The 25024-nt window shown below is 55.8% G+C and overlaps 1 protein-coding gene across 2 annotated transcripts in view; it reads right to left on the reverse strand.

Moving 5' to 3' along the window:
* PARVB (parvin beta) overlaps positions 1 to 25024 on the reverse strand; it is a 116560-nt gene that overhangs the window by 30499 nt on the left and 61037 nt on the right. For both annotated transcript variants that reach the window (XM_027540555.1, XM_027540556.1), the window contains exons 3-6: positions 22094 to 22164; positions 8653 to 8755; positions 1967 to 2107; positions 146 to 261 (exon numbers count right to left, since the gene is read on the reverse strand). In XM_027540555.1, the coding sequence (XP_027396356.1) occupies positions 146 to 261; positions 1967 to 2107; positions 8653 to 8755; positions 22094 to 22164 (431 nt within the window). The remainder of the gene's footprint in view (positions 1 to 145; positions 262 to 1966; positions 2108 to 8652; positions 8756 to 22093; positions 22165 to 25024) is intronic.

The raw sequence follows: 25024 nt of genomic DNA on the forward strand, positions 1-25024 counted from the left end.
AAAAAAAGACAAAAAATAGAAGGTAGCCTCTTAGGGGAAAAAGAACAAAAAGCAGGCGAACCAGAAGAGGAACGAGGAGGAGTGCGTCTCGGACCCTCTGGGGAGGAGCCGTGGGCAAGCGGGCTGCCAGGCTGACGATACTCACCCGCACGACCACCACTTGCACGGAGACGTGTTCCGGGAGGTGAATCGGGGCCCGGAAGTGCATGGCCAGGGCCACGAGGAGGTGCAGGATAGCCACTAGATTCTTCCCGTGGATCACTGGCAGGGGAGGCAAGAAGGGGACCGTTTAGATCACAAGACAGGAACCCCAGGCCCACGTCCCAAAGCCAGTGAAACCAACCCCAAAGGGCCCGCTGCAAAGCACAGGGAACTATACTCAATATTTTGCAAGAGCCTGTAAGGAAAAAAGGGGGCTTCCCAGACAGCTCAGTGGGTAAGGAATCCGCTTGCAGTGCAGGAGAGTTAAGAGACGAGAGTCTGATTCCTGGGTCGGGAAGATCCCCTGGAGGAGCGTATGGCAACCCACTCCACCATTCTTGCCTGGAGAATCCCATGGAGAGAAGAGCCCGGGAAGGGGGGCTATAGTTCATGGGGAGGCAAAGAGTCGCACACGACTGAAGTAACCGAGCCCGCATAAGGAAACAGAATCTGAAAAGATGTGTATGGGTAACTGCATCCCTCTGCCAAACACCTGAAACTAAGCCAACTCTGGGAATCAACTATCCTTCGATTTTTAAAAAGGAAAAGGGGAGAGAAGGCAAGGGAGATGCTGAATGCAAATGAGAGCTCAGGAAAACCACAGGCGGAACCACAGGCCGCGGAACCGTGGAGCGAGCTGAGAAGCAGCCTGTGCGAATTTGCTTCATTCAGTTCTGGCTTCTCATTTTTTTCTTTCCTGTTGGCCTCAGGTGACTTATGCAACCACGTTCAAAGGCACGCTGTTCGTAGAAGGAGTGAACTGGGTGGTGGGGAAAGAGAGCGCGTGGGCAGGAACGTACAATGGGCACAGGAGGAGACAGAGGTTCAGGAGAAACAGGTCACCTGGCTGCTAACCCGCCCCAGCCACGCGCATTCTTATCTGGGCGCTTAACGGTCCTTCCTCTATGCCACCAACCGTCTCCAACAGGGGACGCCAAGCAGGGCAAACGGAGCTTGGGGGTGTCGGACGTTGACTCCAGCCCTGCCTGGGACCCTGGCTGCCAACCCAGCCCCAACAGCTCTTCTGCAGGATGTGGGCCAAGGCGTGGTTATCACTCGCCCTGTGCCAGGCTTCACTGATTTCCTCCCCCAGCCTCACAACCCAGGAGGCGGGTCTGTCCTGGGTCTCCATGCGGAGAAGCTGGGCGAACCGGACTGCAGTCTTGGTCTCACCCAAGCGCAGGGACCCCACACGGCAGGGAGAGTGTCTAAGCCGCGCCCTGGCAGCCCCGCCCTGGGGGTAAGGCTGGCGGTGCGCAGCTGGGTCAAGCCCTTTTCCAGCCTCTCATGGTCAATGCTCCACTCCTCCGGGTTTATGTTCCGGCCGGAAATACTACGATGCACGTATTCTTAAAGCAGCACGCTCGGTGACGTATTCTAGGGACCAGACTGAACCCCTCCCGAGGTCCTGCCTCGGCGAGTCACCAGTAGTACAGCTGACTGGGTGTTGGTGCCACCGGTATGTGGGGTGGAAGAACCCCTCAAGCTTCTGTCTTATAACCCAAACCCCCGCCCTGGCTCTGGAAGTCTCCCTTGACCAACCAGAAACAACCCCTCTCCACTCTAAAGCCCAGGGACATCAGAGCATCGCAGGTGTGACTTCACCCCTTATCGGTGGGCCCCCGGGACCATTGCCTTCCTCCACTCCTGGCTGCCTCTCTCAGACCCAGAAGGTGACCCGGGTGGACCCGCAGACGAATGACTAGGCGGGTAGCTCAACGGCCAGGCCCCCCAGCTCCCTGTCCCCGACCCGCCGGCCGCTTACAGTCCACGGTCCACTGGAGCGGCCGGCTGTGGGGCCGCAGCAGCTCCTGCACTGCCTCTAGCACCGTCTGCAGCTTCTGCTTCTGTCCGATTTCCGACTGGGTCACCTCGGCCACGTTCAGCTTGCAGTCTGCCAGCTTTTCTGCAACGAGAAGGACAAGGACAGAGTGTCAGGAAAAGCTGGAGGGACTCAGGGCCGCCTAGTCAACCGGCTGCCATGAGGTCTCCCCACCCCCAGCATGGCGGAGTGGATCGGATCACCCCCGGCCGTGAGGCCCACCAGGATGCTGAGCCATGGAACTCTCAACTTGCAAGTCACCGCCGTTTCTTAGAAAACTGTGCCAGCAGGAAAAGGAGGGGCGGGGAGGTCAAGGATTCAAGCGTGGGTGTCCCACCTGGGAACATCCTATGCACAGAGAATGGGCAGGATGATTCAAGGTGCAGCTGGGGAGGCGAGGAGGTGACCTGCAGGGTCCGGCCCGGAGGTGAGGAGGCTGGGCCAGCGGGCTCCGGGGGGAGGAGGACTTTGATGAGAACACAGGAAGGCCTCAGATGTGGCCCCTGCCTCCTTGCACCTTGCATGTCCGCCATTGTTCTTTTTCTAGTGCTCGGACACCACGGCGAGAAGGATTATGAGATATTCAGGTCCCTGCGACTCTTTTCTCACCAAGAGGGAGCAGTCAGGAGGAGCCGACAAACACGGTCACGTCTGCTGCAGATTCGTTTATGGAGAGTAAGACTCGGACTTCCCTGGTGGCTCAGCTGGTAAAGAATCTGCCTGCAATGCGGGAGACCCGGGTCTCTTGTCTGCGTTGGGAAGATCCCCTGGAGAAGGGAAACGCTCCCCACTCCAGTGTTCTGGCCTGGAGAATTCCATGGAATGTATAGTCCATGGGGTCACAAAGAGTCGGACACGACTGAGCGACTTTCACTTTCACTAAGCCTCGGGCTTCGAGCCTTCATTCCCCTCCTGGGTGGGGCCAGAGGGACCCCTCACTGCACTCCTGTTGAGGGGCAGGCGAGAAGGGCTCCTCATTCACTCATTCCCAGACTCGGGGGTTCCCCGATAGGTCGCCTATGCAAAGCAACAGACAGGACATCACAGGACATAATGAGATCAGGAACCCGGACGGTGATGAGAAAGTGCTGGGCACAGAGCCTGACGTGCTACGAGCCTCGGGCACGGAGGTGCCTAGGGCGGTGGCACTGCTGTGAGGGAGGTGCAAAGGCCATCACGTCCAGACCAGGCACAGGCAGGGCTTCTGTTTGGCGAGTGGTCCCCAGCAAGGTTCTGTTTAAGGTGTCTTCTCTGGAGGCCCCTACTACTTCAACACAGTCTCCCCACATCCTCCCCTCCCTCAACCGGCACAAGAAGAAGCAGTTTAATAGCTCCCTTCAGGATCCTATGATGACACGGCAATACCTGCTGGGCTCAGGACACGCCTTCACTTATTCATTCATTCATTTATAGAACAGTTACTGAGCACCTGCCATGTCCAGGTGCTGTCCTAGAGCCGGAGGCAGCACAGACCAGAGAGGGCTCTAATGGGGGGGTCATGGGGGGGTCAGCCACAGCTGAAGGGCATCGGCTCGTGTAGGGCAGGCTGTGCCGGAGGCAAGACAAAGCAGCTCAACAGAGGACGGAAGTGACTCTCGTTTTCGCATTTTCATCTCCCCCCATCTGTATCTAATAGGTCTGAGCTGAACAACCCACCGCTGTCTGTCTACATGCGTGCTCACTTGCTCTGTCAGTCCGACTCTCTGTGACCCCCATGGACTCTGCCAGGCTGTAGCCCGCCAGGGTCCTCTGTCCACGGGATTTTCCCAGCAAGAATACTGGAGTGGGTTGCTGTTTTCTCCTCCAGGTTGTCCATAAGACCCTCCAAGGTCCCCAGGCGCTCAACAGCCAGGGACAGGAGGGAGCAGAGGCCCCTGGGGAAGGAAGCAGGGCTGCAGAGAGCCTCGCCCACCGGGGAGAGACGGGGAGCCGGGCACGTCTCTGCGGTCCCTTCCAGCCAAACCTGCAGACGGAACGTCCCAGGGGAGGAGAGGTCGTCGATGGAGAAGGGAAGGAAAGGGCAGGAGCCCGCTAGAGCTGCCATCACAAAGCACCACGGGATGGGTGACTTAAATGTAGAGATTGCTTCCACACCGTCCCGGAGGCTAGAAGTCCAAGATCAAGGTGTCAACAAAGTCAGTCTCCTCTGAGGCTTCTCAAGGATGTCAGCTTGCAGACATCCTCACCTGGCCTTCCCTTTGTGTGTATATGCATCCTCATCTCCTCTTCTTAAAAGGACATCAGTCTGAAGGGTTTAGGGCCCACCCCAGTGACCTCACTTTAACTACAAAGATGCTGTCTCCAAATACAGTCCCATTCTGAGGTCTTATGACTTCAGGAGGGACACAGCTCAGTTGATAACAGAAAACAAGGCAGTTGGTTGAGGCTGATGCTGCCTGAAGCCACGTCTCAGGAAACTCCCCCTTGTGGGACAGAAGAGGTCCTTGGCGGCCCGTATCACCCGCATCCATCTGCCCACTGATGGGGCTTGCAGGAGCGGCTCAGGGCTTTGGCGTGGCCAGGACCCCTCTCTCCAGAGCCTGGGAAGAGCCAGAGGAAGATGGGGTGGGCTCTTGAGGGGGCAGGAAAACATGGGCGAATACGGGGCTCTGGATACTTATTACAGGAGGAGGCGCCTGCCTTTCCTCCAGGAGAGGAGAGAGCCTGAGTCCGAGCAGGACAGCAGCCAGCCCGGGGGCCCCTCACTGCCCATGGGTGGTCCCCCCGGACAACACTGCCCATGCAGGAGTGTCACCCCCTGGAACCTGCCCTGGCAGAGGGTCTGGCAGCTGCTCCCGGAATCCACTCTTAGGGAGAGGGATGCATTCGGGGGCCTAGTGGTGACCCACAGCTGGGTCTGCTGTCTGTCCTCATCTCCCTCCCCCTGGCTCCTCCCCGCTCCTGGCTGGACCTTTCAGAATCCTGTCCTGGTGCTTCCTCTGACGACAGACACCCCACCCCGCCCCAGGGCTCTGTCCCCAGACCTCTTCTCTCTACAGAGTGAATGAAAGTCGCTCAGTCTTGTCCCACTCTTTGTGATTTCACGGGTTATACAGTCCATGAAATTCTCCAGGTCAGAACACTGCAGTGGGTAGCCTTTTCCTTCTCCAGGGGATCTTCCCAACCCAGGGATAGAACCCAGGTGTCCCTCATTGCAGGCGGATTCTTTACCAGCTGAGCCACAAGGGAAGCCCAAGAATCCAGGAGTGGGTAGCCTATCCCTTCTCCAGGAGATCTTCCTGACCCAGGGATGGACCCCACGTCTCTCACATTGCAGGCGGATTCTTTACCAAGCCCAGAAATCAGGTTTTGGCCTTGACATTCAGCCAAGGTCAAGTTTTAGCTTTCTGTCTTTAGAAAGCAAAGAGCTCAGTGCCTCCATCAGTGTCACTGCTGGCAGCCCTGGGCCCCAGGGTCAGTGATCCCGTTGGTTACTGCCGCACCTCATCAGCGCAACAGCATCATTAACATGACCCGGCAAGACCTTGTGAAGTTCCGTTAATATCTGGATAGTCTCCTCCATTGTTCTCTTCTTCAAACAAAGTGGTGTGTCAAACCACTTGACACACAGGAGATTTCAGAACTGCCTTATCAAGGAGCACTTATGCAAGATAGTGAAACAGGATGGAGCTGCAGCTCCTCGGGAATAAAAAGGCTGCCTGAGCCAATGCCGACCTCTTGTTATACATTACAGATAACCAAACGGATGCAGCAGGACTCACGGACATCACAGCCCCTTTGGAGCAAGTCTCGCATTTGCTGAGACCAACAGAAGAGGGGACCCAAAGGGTGTGCCTGAAGCAGACAAGGACCTCCTACGAGTTACCTCCTCTCAGATGCGGCTGTGGCCCTACTCCAGAGAGGGTGCTGGCATCCTTTCCCGGCATCTACGGCTGAGATGCGGAGGCACCTTGAGAGCCAGACTCCCAGGATCACATCGTTAGATCTAAGGCTTAGGGACACAATTTTGTCAAGTGGCTGGGTGATGCATGCAAGAGGAATCAGAAACAGAAGAGTGAGTGAGCACCACACTTTTATGTTTGCTTCTGAAAATATTAGAAAGTATCTTCTTTGGGCGGTGAATAAAGCAGAGGTTCAAAGGACTATTTCAATAAAGCAGCATCATCACCAACAGCTAAGTCTTCAAGTCCAGGAGTCGGGGGAAGCTAGGTCTTTACATAGAGAAGGAAGGAAGGAGGCTGATGACCCTGGGCAGCTTCACCACCAGCTGTGGTGGACAGGGTCAGCCCAAGACCCACGCCCTCCTCCGTCCTCTGCTGAAAGTAAGCGTCTATCATCACAGATGTCCATTTCAACGGCCTTGAGAGCAATCAAGCACGCGACGCACTGAGAACCGCTGTACTGACAATCAGCTTGAAGCAACAAAGCTCCAACCACCATTTTTAATAGTCAAATGGTGACAGTGACTAAACAATCTTGACAACGATTCAGATTTGCTCTTACATCAAAGAAGTTCATTCTAAGAGGTGCGCTCTCTGCTTAGCCAAACAGAGGCTTAATCCTTGGTCCAGGGCGTTCAGCCAAACACTGAATCTGGACACTCCCTGCGAGTGGGGGCACCTGGTCCCATGGTATTAACCATCTCAGCCGTGCCCGCCTCCACTCTCTCCCTGCGGTTGGTCTGGGTAGGATGGGCATCTCAGCCCTGGCAGATGGCACACCGGTCTCCCCATCCCCACCCCCCTCGCTACTCCTGAGGGCTTTCTCATTCACTGGTTGCTCAGGCCACAATCCTGGCCATCAGTGTTCATGTCTCTGGCAGCTTTAACCTCCAAAATATCCTCTACTTCCACCCCACACCGAACCACCCCAACCAACGCCCGGGGCGCCATGACAGTGCTCTGACTGACTCCCCCATCTTCCCCTCCTGACCCCGCTCCCTGCCGTTCTGCACTCAGAAGCCTAAGCGACCTTTTAAAGCACAAACTGCGATCTCAGCACGTCCCTGCCCACATCCTCAGGGGGCTTCCTGCCGTGTGTAATAAAAGCCTCTGTCCACCGGGGCAGGTGGTCTGCCCACTGCCGCCTCCTGCAGCCTCCTTCCGCTGCTCTCTAAACACTACAGACTCCTCCTCTCTTCAGAGTCCGGGCCTGGAAGGTTCTTTCCATGCCAACTGGTGCAGAAGTCGGCTGGGAGGTCAGCTCCCCTGGGCGCTGCCCCAGACCGCCCAGCCTTTGCAGCCCACCCAGCTCCGCCCCTTGGAAACCTCTCTGATTCTCTCCATAGTGCTTGGCACTCTCTCTCTGTTGTGGCCACACCATGCGGCTGGTGGGATCTTAGTTCCCAGACCAGGGATGGAACCCACACAGCCTGCAGTGGAAACACGGAGCCCTAATGAATGGACTTCCAGGGACGTCACAGGCATTGTCTTAGACCGTCAATTTGTGTCTTAGAGCATCAATTTGTGTTCACAACAGTTCTCTCTCTCCCCTCTGGCAGAACAGGCATCGGTGGTGGGGGCATGGGGACCTTCCTCTCTTATCACCACTGAGTCTCCACACCCACCACCCTGCGGGTGAAAAGGTGTTCATTCAGCAAATGGAGGAACAACCAGAAGAGACACACCTTCTCCTTCCTCACACGCTTTCCAAGGACTGACCGAACAAGGACACCACGTCTTCAGAGCCGGGTACGTGACACGGTCCCCACGGCCTCTCAGGCCTCCCCCCCCCACCGCAAGATCACATTGTCTGTAAGCACTGCTGTGCAGAGTGTGCAAACCAGCCCGCGGGGGCCGGGCTTGAGGAAGGACACAGAGGCTGAGCCGAGTCCACGACCCGGGCAGCTGCAGAGGCTGCATCCTGCAGGTCCAGGGGCAGTCCCCTCCCCATCAGTCTTCTTTCCCTCAGGATCTCCCACACCAAAAGCACCCCCTAAATCCCAGGTCCCTGATTCAGACCCCCCTGCCCCCAGCACATCCCTGCGGAGCAAAACGCGACCCCACCCCAGTGCTGGTCCCGCCTGGAAGGAGTGACCCTTCAGGTGGTTTGTGGGGAGACCCCTGCACAGGACAGCACATGTCTGTGGGGTCATTAAGGGGCAAGGAGAGTGAGCAGGTCTGCACCCCACCAGGGCTGCCATGGACCATTAGGAGGTGAGTCCCAGTGGACACCAGGGCTGGGGTGGACCATTAGGAGGTGAGTCCCAGTGGACACCAGGGCTGCCATGGACCATTAGGAGGTGAGTCCCAGTGGACACCAGGGCTGGGGTGGACCATTAGGAGGTGAGTCCCAGTGGACACCAGGGCTGCGATGGACCATTAGGAGGTGAGTCCCAGTGGACACCAGGGCTGGGGTGGACCATTAGGAGGTGAGTCCCAGTGGACACCAGGGCTGGGGTGGACCATTAGGAGGTGAGTCCCAGTGGACACCAGGGCTGGGGTGGACCACTAGGAGGCGAATCCCAATGGACAAGGGAACACTGAGTCTTCCAGGCCACCCTCACTGGGACCCAAGAGAGGGGACCTGGAGCCCAATCGAAGCTGAAGGCCCAGGGACGCCACCTGGGAGCCGAGGGCTCAGGCCCACAGCTTATGGACAAGTGACCGATGTCACCACGTAGAGCATGGCGTGGTCCAGCTCCGGGGCCGCCCCTCCCAGGGACTCACCCAGCAGCTTCTGCAGCACCTGCCCGTCGTACAGGTCCTCCTCCAGCTGCTTCACGATGATCCTCTCCTCCACCAGCACGTCGTTGATCCAGTCGATGAGGACCTGCGGGGGGACAGGCGTTACGGCCTCGCTGGTGCCTGGAGGGCCAGGCAGTGACTAGAGCGCGTGCAGAGGGGGAGATGCCCTCAGGTCAGGCGCCGGGCGAGTCCAAGGGGAGAGGCCAGCTGCTCGCTGCACCCCCCACCCCCACCAGGCTGCCGGGGGTCCCGCAGGATTCACAGGAGGCCAGGCGGAAGGTGGCACTGGAGGGAAACTGGCTGCCTCCCAGAGGGGGACTTGGGTGTGTGCGAAAACTCAGCCGAAGGAGATGATGGTATTCACCACAGCGTGGGAGGCGAGGGGAGCAAATGAGGAACCATCAGTAACACACACGGCCCGAGGCAGGCCAGCGAGCCATAAAACGTCCACACCAGTCCTGCCCTTAATATCCACGTCAAAACCACACGGACCTAAAGCTACAAAGAGCAGGGGATCCCGAGTGGCCGCTGCTCACGGCTCTGAGAACCGCCTCCCGGGGCACACTACTTTTCTAAGGCTTTCCTGAGATAGAAGCCACATTCCACACAACGCACCCTGTTAAAACGTGCGACTCGGCGGTTGTCAGTAGACTCACAAAGTTGTACAACGGGCACATCGCCCTCTGAAGGACAGTTCCGTCCAAAGGAAACCCCGTACCGTCAGCAGTCACTCCTCCTTCCACATACCCCCGACCAGCTCCTCCCAACCACAAAACTGCTCTCTCGAGGGTTCTGCCTGTTCTGGATCCTTCATATGAATGGGAACCGCATCGCACGTGATCTTTCGGGTCGGGCTTCTTTCCCTTGCTGCTGCTGCTGCTAAATCGCTTCAGTTGTGTCCGACTCTGTATGACCCCATGGACAGCAGCCCACCAGGCTCCTCTGTCCACGGGATTCTCCAGGCAAGAACACGGGGGTGGGCTGCCATTTCCTTCTTCTCTCCCTTAGCATGATGTTTTCAAGGTTCACCCACATTGTGGCACACGCCGGGGCCTCGCTCCTTCTTACGGCCGAGTCACAGTCCGTTGCTCAGAGAGACACACTTTACAGATTCATTCACCAGATGATGGGCTTGTCACCCCTTTGGGCCTGGTGTCAGCCGAGCTACAACGAACACGGGCGTGCAAGCTTTACATGAACACACGTGTTGATTTCTCTAGACCAGCCTTTTCTCAACAAGCTTGCCTTCAATTCACAGAGTTTATATCATAAAAGAAGACAGTTTCAACTGTGAAGATATCTATGGAGACACAGGATTCCCACTGAACAGAATCTCATTTGGCTTACGCTGCTTAAGGCGCTTCTCCTCAAAATGAAAGCGATGCCCTGAACAGACTTGATCAAAAATGTATGTAGTCCACGGCTTCCCTGTGGAGCAAAACCATAAAACTGTCTAATTGGTCCCAATGACCTCCTGGAGATGGGCACTGATTGGTCCTCTCGGAGAGAAACGGAAAGAACACAAATCCAGCCTAAAGTGTCCTCTGTCACCCTCTAATACCACGCCATCTGCAAAACCGGCCACGAAGCAAATTTCTGTGGAGTATGTTCTATTTTCCCTCTAACTCAGAAATATTAAATCAGACACACAATCCCATGAAGAACAGAAGTAAAAGTAAATTAAAGGGAGGATGGGAGGAAGAAAGAGGTGCGCAGCCCTGTGGCATCCTGGTTCTGCCAAAGCCACCCCAGCAGGGGGGGTGGGAGGGAGGTGGCTCCACGCTGCAGCCCTCCTCCGTCCGCCTTCTTCAGGGAGGGAGCACCGGCCTGGGAGGCTGGGAGCCGGACGTTCCCACCCAGCGGCCTTCTCTCCCCGCCTCCAGCATCCTTCTCCCATCACCCAGCTCCCGCCTCCTCTCTGACCACCTTCTCAGTGTGCTTGTGTGTGTGTGTGTTTGGGGGGTCCCCATGACACCTTCCCACCGTCCGGATCTTCAAAGGAAATAGCCCTGGACAGCTCCTCTCCACTCTCTTCCAAGGCCAGCTCATGCCATCCCATGACATCCAGTGCTTCCCTCCCGGTCCCAGTAACCCCCTAAAGGTCCAGCCCCGTCTGCCCCATCCTCCTGCTAGTGTGTTTCATGAGCATCTCTGACTCAATGTGCTGCTTCCCCCCACCGACTCCCAAATCTCCTCCTTATCTGAGAAGCAAACAGGATACTGTGCTCCAACTTCAGGAGCCTGGATGCCACCCCTTCATTCCTTCATCCCACTTCCTGACTGCATCCACTCCTCACCATCTCCTCTCCCACCGCCTTCATCCCAACCCCCTCCCTAGGCCATTGCCACAGCCCCGCCGACCAAGCATGCTGCCTCCTCGCTGGTGCTCTTCAGATCCCCAAGCTCCTCTCGCCCCGGGCTTTTGCACACGCTAATCCTTGCAGCCTGAATGCACCTCCTCCTGCCTCCCTCACTGGCTGGCCAGCTCTCACTCATCCATCAGGTCTCAAGCTCCGTGATCATCCTCTGAGCACTCCCCACACACCCCACCCAGGCCACATTCCCCAACACAGCTCTCACTGCACTCAAGGGCCTTTCCCCAAACCTGTTCACGTTTGCAGTGAGAACACAACTTCATTTGTAACTATCTCCCTGCTGGACTTGAAGCTCCATGAGGGCAGAAACTATGACCTCTTGTCTGTGGCTCTCTCTCCAGCACCCAGTGCTCACCGCCTGGCACTGAGTCCATCAGTCAACCTGCTGAGCACCCACTGTGTGCCGGTCAGTCAACCTGCTGAGCACCCACTGTGTGCCGGTCAGTCAACCTGCTGAGCACCCACTGTGTGCCGGTCAGTCAACCTGCTGAGCACCCACTGTGTGCCGGGCCGAGCCCATCAGTTAACTTACTGAGCATCTTCTATGTGCCAGGCTCTGGGAATAAATCAGGTGAGGACTCTATCCTTGAGGATCTTACCTTTCAATCAGACATTACAAGACAAACAAATGCACACACTGTCGGGTTGTGATCGATGTTACGGAGAAAAATAAGTCAGAACAGTGTGTTAGTCATTCGGTCGTGTCCAAATCTTTGCAACCCCACAGACTGTAGCCTGCCCGGCTCCTCTGTCCATGAAATTCTCCAGGCAAGAGTCCTGGAGTGGGTTGCTATTTCCTTCTTCAGGGGATCTTTCTGACCCAGGGATCAAACCCAGATCTCCCATACTGCGGGCAGATTCTTTGCCATCTCAGCCACCAGGGAAGCATGGGTGGCACAGAGGTAAAGAGCCCACCTGCCAATGTAGGAGACGCAAGAGACGCGAGTTCAATCCCTGGGTCAGGAAATGGCAACCCACTCCAATATTCTTGCCTGGAGAATTCCATGGACAGAGGAGCCGGGCAGGCTACAGCCCATGGGGTCGCAAAGGGTTGGGGGTGACTGAGCAATCACACACACACGTCAGAATACAGTGGAGAAGCCTGACAGGCACAGCTCGGCCAGGTGACCAGGTCAACATTACAGGGTCAGTCATGTTGTCACATGTACCCTGGTGGGATGAGATGAGGGACCTTCACCTCTGTGGTCTCCCGCCCCAAACCCATGACTCTGAGAAAAACATCAGACTAAACCTAATAGGAAGACACCCTACAAAACCCCTGCCCGGCCCTCCTCAAAACCAACATGGTCATCAAAAACAAGGCAAGCCTGAGAAACTGTCACTCCCAGAGGAGCTCAGGAGGCAGGATGACTAACGTCACGTGGGTTCATAGATGGGACAAGAAAAAGTATCTCTGCTACACACTAAGGAAACTGGAATAAATGGTGCGCGTTAGTCAACAGTGATGTATTCATGCTGGTTCATTAACACAACAAATGTACCATGTTGGTCTAAGATGTTAATAACAGGCGTAAATTGGGTGTGGAGATACGGGAACTCTTACACTATCTTTGCTATTTTTCTGTAAATTGAAAATGGTTCTAAAAAATAGTCTCTGAAAAAAATTAGGCAGAGTTTGGGGCTAGAGAGGGCAGAGGGTGGCATCGTCAACTCAGTGGACGTGAGTTGAGCAAACACTCAGAGATGGTGAAGGACAGGGGAGCCTGGCGTGCTGCGGTCCACGGGGTCGCAAAGAGTCGGACACGACTGAGTGACTGAACGACAGCAGCACCAGAGCCAAGCGGTCACATTGGACCAGCTCAAGGGCCGGCACTGAGGACGTTTCTTGTGCCAGGCCGTGGGGCCAAAGGAGGCTCAACTTGCCCCCTCCTCGCTCCGGGAGTGCAGGTCCAGCCGGGGGACAGAGATGAAGGGTGAGCACCAGGCATCATGAAGAAGGCTGACCTGAGGGGTCACAGGGCCCCGGGATCAGAGGAAGCAGCAGTATTCAAGGGTGGGATAGGAAACGGCTGAACAGAAAGTGGGTGCCTGTGGGGGCGGGAGCAGGCAGGCCTGGTATCCAGGGTGGTGAGATCCCGGCCACGGAGGAGCGATCTGCTGTCACAGCGTGGACCCAGCAGAGAGGTCAGGAGGGGCCGGAGCCCATGGAGAGGCCACCAAACAGCCTCCACGCTGGGCTGGAGTCCCAGACAACCACAGCTTGGCCACGCTGCCACCGGACCAGGGGCACAATTCCAAACACCACGCTTTTCCCCCTAAGACCCGAGACCCGGCAGGTCACTGGTGGTGGCTCTCAGAGGCTGAATACCCAGCGTCCAGACCCCCGAACCCAAGACTCTTGTGTCTATGAGTCCACAGGGCCTTTTCTGGACACTTAATGAGATTTCATTGGTTTGTAATTTTTTTGCAAAGTATATGATTTAAATTTAAGGCATAAAAGTAAGTGCAGGCTTAGAGATCCTAACCCCCTTTTTGATCTCCGAAGCCCCCCTTCCGGCTTCACTCCGGTCAGAGGGATTCCCTCCCAGTTCTCCCTGCTTCTCACCTGCCGACCCCCTGCCTGAGCAGCTTTCCCTTCCTCCCGAACACCCTGCCCTTCCTTGGGCCCTCACAGCTGCCACAGAGAGACTGGGAGCCTCCTGGGGCCAGGGACCCCCGTCTGCTGTCTCAAACTGCCCCCCCACAGCACCCAGCAAAGCCCGACAGATGCTATAAATACCAGGTGTGCGTGCCTGCTCAGTCACTCAGCCGTGTCCAACTCTTTTGCGACCCTGTGGACTGTAGCCCACCAGGCTACAGTCCATGGCGTTTCCCAGGCAGGAATACTGGAGTGGGTTGCCATTTCCTCCTCCAGGGGATCTTCCCAACCCAGGGATCGAACCCACGTCTCTTGGGTCTCCTGCAATAGCAGGTGGATTCTTTACCACTGGGAAGCCCAGGTAAACAGGGACGGCTAATGAGGCTCCCAAGGTGGTTGATCACTTTTGGCTAACAATTTAAAAGATTTCGTAGGCAGAAGTTTAAAGTGCCCCCTAAGACCTCAACGGTCAGGCCCATAGGATCCCTCGGACAGCGCAATGATGGGGCTGTACCCTGTGATCAGGCTGTTATGGGACATCTGACTTCAAGAAACAGAGATTGTCCAAGGGCCTGACCTCATCAGGGGAGCCCTCTGACTTTGGTTCCAGAGGTCAGAGATCCAGAAGCCATAGAGGGATCCAGGAAGGGGAACGCCGGCTGTGACAGTGGAGAGTGAGGTGGGTGTCTGCAGGAGCAGAGTCAACTTCCGCCACCCCAGAGCCTCCAGTAAAGCACTCAGTGCGACTGGCACCCTGATTTCAGCCTCAGGAGACCCTGAGCAGAGGACCCGGCCAACCACACTGATCCCTGGACCTCAGAACTATGAGCTAACTAATAGATGTTGCTTTGGGCCACTGAATTGGTAAAAATTAACTTACACAGCAATAGAAAACGAATACAACCAGCAATCCACTATCACAACGCCAAGCACGAGCCTCACCGACCAGGAACAGTATTGCCTATAAAAACAGTGCGCTGCTGACGTCTGGGGTCTGCGCTCGAGACCCAGCTCCACTGGGGTGTTTGCTGTGTGACCTGGGGCCAGCCACTTCACCTCTCTGGGGCTTCAGAGTCTTCACTGAAAAGAAGACAGATCAGTTCCCACCCCCTGTGCGCTGTGTGACCTGGCAATTTCCTTCCCAGAAGTTTCTCCCAAGGTGCCAGTCCAAACATGCTCCTAGACATTTTCTAGCTCAGAAGCGATTCCAAATTTTGTGTGGAAAAAGCCGAATGCACAAGAGAAAAAAGCCTGGAGGGATGCAAATTAAACAATTGCCACTGCCTTCTGTTTGATTTTTACATCTTCCAGGTTTTCAGCAGTGTATATTATTCGGTAATTAGAAAGAATAATAATAGATGCCATTTATAAAAATTAATCAGTATCCAGATGGCTTCTCTGCCAAAACTGACAAGCAAATCCTAAAATGCAAATGGAAAGTCAAGAGACCCCACAAAGCCAAAACAATCTTGAGAAAGAAGAAGAAAATTGGAGAACTCACACTTCCTGATTTCAAATCTTCCTACAAAGCTAGAATACCAAAACGTGACACAGAGGTCAGTGAAACAGAAATGGGAGCCAGAAATAAACCTCACATTACAGTCAACTGATAATCCGTGAGTGGGCTGAGACAATTCAATGGGGAGAGAACGGTCTTTTTAACAAATGGTGCCAGGACAACGGGATATCCACATGTGAAAGAATGAAACTGAACCCTTCCTTTATACCACATGCAGAAATCAACCCAGAAAGGATGTCCAACTCTTTGCAACTCTATGGACCCACCCGGTTCCTCTGTCCATGGGATTCTCCAGGCAAGAATACTGGAGTGGGTCACCATGCCCTTCTCCAGGGGATCTTCCCTACAAAGGGATTGAAACCAGGTGTCCTGCATTGCATGCAGATTCTTTACCATCTGAGCCTCTAGGGAAGCCCATGATATATCCATATGATGGAATATTATTCAGCCATAAAAAAGGAATGGAGTTCGGACACATGCTGCAACACAGATGCATCTTTAAAAACACGATGCCAAATCAAAGAGGCCACACACAAAAGCCACATATTGTATGATTCCCCCTAAATGAAATACCCAGAATATGAAAATTACAGAGACGGAAGAATTCTACAGAGACAAAGTGGTTGCCAGTGGCCAGGAAGGGGGATTCAGGACTGAGTGCTGATGGATATGGGGTTTCTTTCTGGGGGTGATGAAAAGTCCTCGCTTGATAGAGGTGATGGTTGAACAACTCTGGGAGGACCCCAACAACCACTGAATTGTGCAGTACGGGAATTCTACCTCAGTACACCTGTTATTAAGAAGCTAATGTCCAGAATGCAGGTGTTAGCATCTGCCTCTGCAGGGGTCATAAACCTCGGCGATCTCACCAGTGTTACTGTCACCAGCCCTGGAGCTCTCTGCGTGTCAGAAGCCCCTTTCTGATTTACTCAGCACAACCAGCAGCACCTAGCACATAGGTGTTCAGCACTTAGACACCGTCCTAGGTGTTTAAGCTACAAACATGACCTCTGTCTCATGTGGGTCACAGATGCTTGCTGGTCCTCTCACAGCCACCAGAGGGCGCTGGTTCCTGCCCCACCACACCTCCACCCACTGAGAGTCAAACCCAGATTCACCTTCTGCCACCTCTCTGATCCCACCTCTGACCACCCTCGTCCTTGCTGTCGAAGCTCCATTCTGCCTCCCTCGTTCGCCCTCATACCTGCCCGCACGTGCTTCCAATGGGGTCTCTGCACTTGTTGCCACCCTAGGTACCAAACAGCAGGTCTCCGCCCAAACGCCCACCCTCAACCACCCACCGAAAACAGAAGGGAGAGGAAACCACCCGCTTCTTGCTTTAGGTTCCTCCCAAGTGCTCACACCACCAGGTCACATATTCATTCGTCCCTGGACACGTCCGTCTCCGCAGCTGGACCACCAGCCTGCTCAAAGCCATCGCCCCCGGGGGGGAGATTAGGAACAGAACCTCGAAGGTTCTCAAACCAACTGCAGAGCTGCCTGCAGACCAAAAGGTCTCTCGGGCACGCAGACCTTTGCCTCACCCAGGACACAGACCTGTTGGAAAACACACAGAGATGTCTCTGCTATGAGGAGACTAAAGCTTCAAAAATTCCCATTTGGATCTCTGACCTGGTCAAAGTGCAAATACAAAACCGAGACAGAAAAGGGATAAAAGTCAAATTTCACCCAACAAGCCACAGAGGTCAGCTCTGAGAAGCAAAAGCAAACCGGCCGCCCCACTTCACTGCCGCCCCAGCAGAGGTGCAGTGACCCCGGCCACCACCAGTCACGTTATCCTTGTACCGTCCAGGTCACCCATCTCAATCCTCTGTCTCACAAAAGACTTTTTAAAGATGGCAGCTGTCCTTATGTTTTCGAGATGTACTCATTTGCAAACCCCAACTCCCGCAGGCACGTGTCTAGGACGTGATATTAATGGTGCCCTTGGCACAGGGCTCTTTGCATGGACCTTCCACAAGCTTGCTTAAACTAGAATAAAAAATTACTTCCCTGAGTTCTGTCTGAATGATAATCAGGACCTGCAGCCTGTCTCCCCCAAAGCTATGACAGTTATGTTTTAATCACTTCCAAATACGCTTGTCATGGCTTAACTCACTGAGGATGCAGGCTCATTATAACCTGCAGACACATCACCAGGCATCTCTGCCCAGCGAGGACGACATCGTCTTCTGCCCGGAAGACCATCCTTGTGCAGCTGACTTTCTTCTTAGGGGCGAAAGGAGGGAGCAAACAGAACTTAATAACCCAGAAGAGTCTCGTCCAATAAACTGGGAGATGAGACGGGAGATCTGCTCCTGGGGAGAAATGCCAACCCAGGGACGACACCGCCTGCCAGCCTTGGACCAACGCAGCCACCAGGGTGGAGGCCCCTCTCTGGTGATTTACTCTGGAAAGCACAAGAACTGCCATTCCTTCTTCCGAGGATCATTAAAAATACAAAGGATCTCATCTGTAAACTGCTATCCTGCCCGGGCAGCACCAGCTATTCACCCTGTAAGAGAGTCAGGGCGCTCCTGGAGGATGCCAGCTCAAAGGACCGCAGGACGAAACCCGTGCAGAGAGGAGACAGGAGAAGTCTTTCTTGAACCCGCAGGACACTCACTTCTAAATTCGAACCACAGACCTGCCGGTGTGCCTCCCTCCCGACTCAGCCCTGTTCACACCCACGTTTCAGTGCCCAACACAGCACCCTCCAGACAGCAAGCACGTAGCATCCGATGTCACCCCCATGCGTGTGGATGGGCACAACGGTTCTCCTACTGCAATCCGAGCCAGGATTTGAATCCAGGAAGCCGACTCCAGAGCCCACCACGCCCACCCCTTCACACTGCGTCATACACAGTAGGTGCTCAAAGACGGTGCTTCAATGAACCGCCTCGCTCCTAACGCCCGGCTTAGCCAGAGCCCGGTGTGCCTGTTGGTTGGTTTGTTTTACGGGAAGCAGAGAGCAGCTCACCATGTTTTAAATGGTGACAGCCCGGAGGAGGGAGGTTCAGAGAGGCTAAGTCGACAGAGAGAGACAGGACAGCGGCCCAGACGAGAGGTTAAAAAGTGCAGGCGATGGAAAACAGAGAAAAAGCAAGGAGTCTGTGCTTCCTCTGAAAGGTCCCGCTGGTCCCAAGGCTGGGGTGTGGCCAGCTGTCAGGAGGTCAGCCGGACCTCACCCTGACCTGCTCAAGCCTGCACGTGGTCCAAGCCCAGCACCGAAAACAACCGCTTCCGGGCCGAATCCCAGCAGAGGTCCCTAGGAGGCAGCCTGCGCTGGGACCTGCTCAGATTTCATCAACCAGAAGCCTGGATAATCAGAGTCTAGGGCTTCCCAGGTGGCGCTAGTGGTAAAGAACCTGCCTGCCAATGCAGGAGACGTAAGAGAGGTGGGTTGGATCCCTGGGTCAGGAAGATCCCCTGGAGGCGGGGATGGCAACCCACTCTAGTGTTCTTGCCTGGAAAATCCCACGGATAGAGGAGCCTGGCGGGCTACAGTCAATGGGGTCGCAGAGTCAGACACAACTGAAGCGACTTAGTACCCACACACAGTGCAAGGTGGGCATTCTGAAAAGCAGTAAGGATCACACAGGCAAAGTGGACGGAGGTCTGTCTGAACCACCAGGCCTGGCCATCTGCTCCCCTCACCCAGCTCCCCAGGGCTCCTGGCGAACCACCTGCATCAGTATCCATAGGTCCCCCCAGCCCTTGCCCCTCATCCCAGACCTTGCCTTCTCAAGATTCGGATCCTGGAGGTCTGAACTGAGGCAAAAGGCCTGTCCTGCCCATGGGCTGGGCTGCACCCTCCCCCACGTGGTCCTGATGCAGAGTCTCACAACCAGCCACCAGCCCAGCTCCCCAGGCAGCACCACGGTGCGCGGTGACCTCAGGGCACCGGGATTCAGCAGGGAGCAAAACACGGACAGTCCCTGATGGCTGGGGGCACGTTCCAGAGGGAGGAGAAAGAACAAAACCAAACAAATAAACAGGCAAGTATTCCAGGCAGCAGAAATTTGAGGCAAAGAGGGCAAGAATGTGGAGGGTGGGGCGGCACAGGCAGAGAGGGAGCCAGAGAACCCATCCCTGCGGAGGAAAATTCAAGAGAAAACCAAAGGCTGAAAAACAGCGCTCCAGGCAAGAGGCTGCGGGCGCAGAGGCCAGGCACGTGGTGGGGTCCCGAGAGCCGCCCTGGGGTGTGATCTCCAAGCCCCTGGCACGTCCTGCCCAACAAAGCATCCTGGTTTACATGGGGACCTTGGCGGGCAGGAGAGGACCAGTGTCTGGGAGGAGTGGGCTCTCAGAACTGCCCACCGGGTAAGAGAGGGAGAAGAGAATATTCCCCACCCTTTCCATCTTTAGTCCTCCTTTGCCCCCCAAGGTATTAATGCCCCACATCCCCAGCCCCTCCAGTTGGCACACTCTACAACCCAGACGTGGGCCTGTACCTGAACTGGGAATCTGGGGGACGTGGAGCTGCCAAAGCCTCCTCGGGACCCCGTCGGGCTGGCCCCGGATGCAGAGATGCTGTGGTCACTCCGTGTGGGCTGACCAAGGACGCGCAGCTGCCCAGCACTCACCCCAAAGAGGCCAAAACTGCCTGCAGTCTTAGGAGGCAAAGCAGAGGCGGATGGGGCTGAGCGAACCTGGAAGGGGCAGGAAGCGGCTCTGGATCCCATACAGCAGGGAGGTGGCTTGTTTGTCTTGCATCCCTGGGGTCCAGCGCAGCTCCCTGACCCCCAGCCAGGGCTCAGGAGATGAGGCCTCAAATGGACAGAGTCATTCAGGATCGGACACTTCACACCGGTTCACAGGATCACCTGGGGCAGAGGCGGGGAGTTACTTCTCTCTGAGTCCCCATGTGGATGTAAGGATGATACCCAGCTCCCTGGGACTTGTTTCAAGGAGTTGATGCTCACGGGCTGTCAAGCTTTGCTCAAATGTCGAAGAAGGAAAAAATCAGAGCAGGCACGTGATGGTTCATTTTAAGTATCAGCTTGGCCGGGATGGACGCCAAGGCAGCTGATGAAACATTTGTTCTGGGTGTGTCTGTGCTGGGGTCTCCGGGAAGAGATCGGCATTTGACTCGGTGGCCTGAGTAAAGCAGGGGGGCCCTCCCCAGCATGGGGGGGTGGCACGCAATCCAGGGAGGGCCTGAACTGGACAAAAAGGTGGAGGAAGGCTACATTCTGCCCTCTTTGTGCCTGGGGCATCCGTAGCCTGACCTCTCGGACCCACTTTCCTGGGCCCCCACTGGCAGAGGGCATATTAAGGGACTTCTCAGTCTCCAGCATCACGTGAGCTGATCCTTATAATAAATCTCTATAGAGAGACAGAGATATAGATAGAAACACATGCAGACAGAGAGATAAGACAGGTAGAAGGAGACAGAGAGAGGTAGAGAGACAGGGCCACCTCCCACGGGTTCGGTTCCTCTGGGGAACCTGACAAGCACAGACATCCCCTTCTCCTACTTAAATGCCACCCACGCTGGTCCAGTGGTTGAGAATCCGCCTTCCCGTGCAGGAGACGGGGCTCCATCCCTGGTTGGGGAACTGAAATCCCACATGCCGTGAAGCAACTAAGCCCGCGCACCACAACCACTGAGCCCGCGTACCGCAACCAGAGAAGCCCACGTGCCGTAACTGAGACCCGACACAGCCAGATAAACAAATAACTAACGTTTTACACACATCGCCCGAGGAGAACACCGTGGTGGCTGAAATGCAGGGTCATTTTTCCTCACCAACATTCTTCAGTTCAGGAAAAAACCAAAGTGGTATTTGGCAGGGGGGGATCTAAACCAGGCAAATCTAAACGAGGCGATTTAAGTCGTTCAGCACCAACATGCTGGGATGGGCCCTAAAACAGGCTGGAGAAGGAAACGGCAACCCACTCCAGTGTTCCCGCCTGGAAAAACCCCATGGACCGAGGAGCCTGGTGGGCTACATTCCACAGAGTCGCAAAGAGTGGGACACGACTTAGCGACTGAGCACACGACGCACGCACTGAAACAGACATTCTCTGTCTCGATGTTTTAAACAGCCACAACTTGCAAGGCTTCTGTTTATCCTGAAGAAGCCCTCGTGAAAAGGCAGTTGTGTCCCAACCGCAGCGGTTAAGGGGGAGAAACTTTTGAAGAGCCCCCTTTGATGGGATGTGTGAGTGGCACTGTCCTAACTGCATCTGCCCAGCCCGAGTCTGCTGGGTCGGGGCTTACAGGGTGAGGATGCGGACAGAGCCCTTGCCAGCCGGGGGATTACCTCTGAAGCCCTGCTGAGGTTGAGATCAGAGTGGTCAAAGTTCAATCTGCGCTTGGAGCCTGACTAACGCTACCAATGAACCCTCACAGCTAGGCGGGGCTCGAGAGACCCCTGGGGAGAGACACGTGGCTGCAGCGGCCCCGAGGGAGCCCAGAGCCAGCGCCCGTCCCCCACCCCTGCTTCTCTGACTTTCAGGAACTAGGTGGCTGTCCTCTCGCCTCGCCTGTTCCCGAGCGTCCAGACGTGGCTGAATCTGCCCACTGCCCAGAGCAGGGGTGTCACCATCCGATGAGGACCCACAGGAGCATCCAGAAGGACCCACGGGCCCGCTTTTCAGAGCCTCCTCTGAGCTCCCCTCTTGCTCCAGAGTCTGATGCCTTGATCTCGTCTGCAAGGTGCTATGAGAGTTCACTGCGGCTGCTCGTTCCCAATCTTAAGAAAAGGGTCCCCGCGTCCTTGGGTACAGCACAGGAGGGTGAGCGGGCCATCTGAGAGCCCCTGGGGCCGGGCACCCCTGGGAGACGCTCCAAGCCGTCCTGTCCACCGAACGCAGCATCGAGGCCCCTTGACCAGCCCCCCGGCTTCACTCCTTTGACCCAGAAGAGCCTGAACCCAAAGTCTTGCCCTCACAGGACAGGCCAACCAGGAGGCTCACCCTCACCTTGACCAGCTCCTTGAATCTGGGGTCGTCCCTGGAGGTGGGGTCGATTACCGTGCGTTCCTCGTTCTCCTCTGTGGGGACAAAGGACAGACGGGTTAGCGTTGGTGGGGGCAGCTGGCTTCCCTCACACAGATGGGGGGATCGAGAGCAGAGACACCCCCAAGGTCTTCTCACGGAGCAGCCCTGCAGCCAGGCACACGGCCGAGGTGGGCGGGCCTATCTTCCAGGAAGCCATGGGGCACCTACCCTGGTATTTTGGGAGAAGCGATGGGGTGCTGGGGGAGCGCTGATTCAGATCCGGAGAAAAGTCACTATAAATAAACCTGAGGAAGAGTTGTCCTTCACCAAGAAAGCTTGCTGCTACGTACGATGGTATGGACAAAAACATTTGGCGGGAAGGGTACTGAAAAAAAAGGGCATTTCACAGCAAAGCGTGTTTATCCATATTCTGTTTCTGTTTTGTTTTTCCCTCCATGGTTTGGCCTTGACCATGGACGATGGGCACCAGCGAGCTTGGACAGAGAGGTGACACGGGGTAATACGTGGACACGCATGCACGCTCTGTTGCTCAGTCGTGTCCGACTCTTTGGGACCCCATGGACTGTAGCCCGGCGGCTCCTCTGTCCATGGGATTTCCCAGGCAAGGATACTGGAGCAGGTGGCCGTGCCCTCCTCCAGGGGACCTTTCTGACCGAGGGATCAAACTTGCATCTCCTGCATCGCAGGCCACTGAGCCAGCAGGGAAGCCCAGTAAGTGGACAGCCGAGGGGAAAGACTGGCAGACACCAGACACAGAACAAAACTGACCCTGAGCATTAGAAGGAAAGAGAAGAGGCACGGCCTCTGGCCCTTGGGACGTGCAGGTAGAGAGGACCAGGGTCCCGGGGCCCACACAGGCCCCACGCCTGGGACTGTCCACGGCGGTAGGGATGACTGGCTTTGAGGGACAGAGACTTCACAGCAGCAAAGTTCAAAGCCTGACAGAGGCCAAGCACTGTTTTTGGTCGTGCAGACTTGGTGCTTGAGAAGGAGGCTCCAAGTAAGCTGCAGGGGCCCACACAGGGCCCTGATGAGGCCCTAGCAGCCTCCCACCGCTCCCCGGGTCAAGGCCAGCATCCTCCACGCAGCCCCCCAGGCCCTCTGCAGCCTCTGTCCCCAGCTCTCCCCGGCGCCCTCAACCCAGTCCCTCCAGACTTCGCTCGCCCTTCAGCAAGCCTCTCGCCACCATCGACCACAGGGCCTAGGCACTTCCTACTCCATGTCCAACACCTTCTCCCCCAACTCCACTCCCCAGTCGCTCAGCTCTCAGCTCCCAGTGCTGACTAGGCTGGTTCTTATCAAAGTCACAAGAGCTTCAGGGGCCAGCAGGACCTCACAGAGGGAACTGAAGAGCACTGACTCCCAGCCAGGAGCAGCGGTTTAGGCAAACGGTAAGACAGGAGAGTTCGGGCCCAGGGAAAGGCAGGGTCAAGGCATCACGACAAACAGCAACCTGCCCTTCGTTTCCTAAGCATTTCCTAAGTCTGTTTCCTAAGCGCTTCTGTTGGTCTAAAGCAGGTCCTCAGCCAGGAGCAATTGTGTCCCCAGGCCCCCAAGGGGCCGCAGCGATGTTTGGAGGCATTTTCATCATCCTCACTTGTGGTGCGGGGTGGCGGGGTAAAAGCTACAGGACTCTAGTGGGTGGAGACCAGGGATGCTGAGCAAAACCCTGCAACACGAGGGACAGCCCTCCATTAAAGAACTGTGTGTTTAGTCACTCAGTCGTGTCCAGCTCTTTTGTGACCCCACAGACTGTAGCCCATCAGGCTCCTCTGCCCAAGGGATTCCCCAGGCAAGAAAACTGGAGTGGGTTGCCATTTCCTTCTCCAAGGGATCTTCCCAACCCAGGGATCGAACCCGCGTCTCCAGCACTGGCAGGTGGATTCTTTACCACTGAGCCGCATAAGGAGTCTTCGTGACATCAAAGAATTATGCTGTGTCAAATGTCCATAGTACCCAGGGTCGGGGGAGGTGATTTCCAGACAGTGCACGTCGGTTTCCCCCGGGAGAGAGTCACCTGCCTGGGCAGCAGCTGCAGCCAGCCTGAGGACACAGCACGAGAGGGTCTTCAGAGGGCTGAGGGGAAGCCCCGGAGGACCCACGCGTCTCCGAGCCCGCCCAGCACTTGGCCGCAGGTCGGCCGTCTGGACGGCCTTTGTGTTTCTTTCTCACCAGCTCCTGCTGGCCTGGCCTTGTACTGGGAACCACAACAGAGGCATCCACCAGGACTTCCCTTTGAACCAGGGACTGGAAAGGAGCAGAATGTTCCAAGACAGCCTTCCAGATCCGTCAGATCCCAAAGCACGCGCTAAGGAAAAACGTGTCCAGGCCGTCACCTCATCAGTGTTGGCGGGGACGTGGTCCCAGGGAGGTGGGCACAGGGCCAGGACCACTCGGCAGGTCCCACCCAGCAAGCCCCTGGTGTTGGGAGGCCCCTCCAGCTTGCATAGAGATGGGGCAGGTATTAATACTTTTTCTGATTTTCTGTATTTTTTTATATTTTTTTGGACATGTATGCACTGCTTTCTTAATCTTTCTTTTTCGCTGCACGGGGTCTCATTGCCGCGTGGGGGCTACTCAAGTTGCGGTGCGTGGGCTTCTCATTGCGATGGCTCCTCTTGCTTCCCTTGTTCTCTTGTAATTCCCCTGTTACAGGCTCTAGGGCATGCAGGCTTCCGCACTTGCAGCACAAAGTCTCAGCACTTGCAGCTCTTGGGCTTAGCTGCTCCACAGCAAGTGGAATCCTCCCAGACCAGAGATCGAACCCATGTCCCCCGCACTGGCAGGTGGATTCTTATCCACCGGACCACCAGGGAAGTCCCGTTCTGTATTTTCAGATGCTTCGACATCCCGGGGCCTTAGGGACTTACGGGGACTCCCCGCTCAGAGCCA

Source organism: Bos indicus x Bos taurus, chromosome 5 (assembly GCF_003369695.1).
Source record: "Bos indicus x Bos taurus breed Angus x Brahman F1 hybrid chromosome 5, Bos_hybrid_MaternalHap_v2.0, whole genome shotgun sequence".
NCBI lineage: Eukaryota > Metazoa > Chordata > Mammalia > Artiodactyla > Bovidae > Bos > Bos indicus x Bos taurus.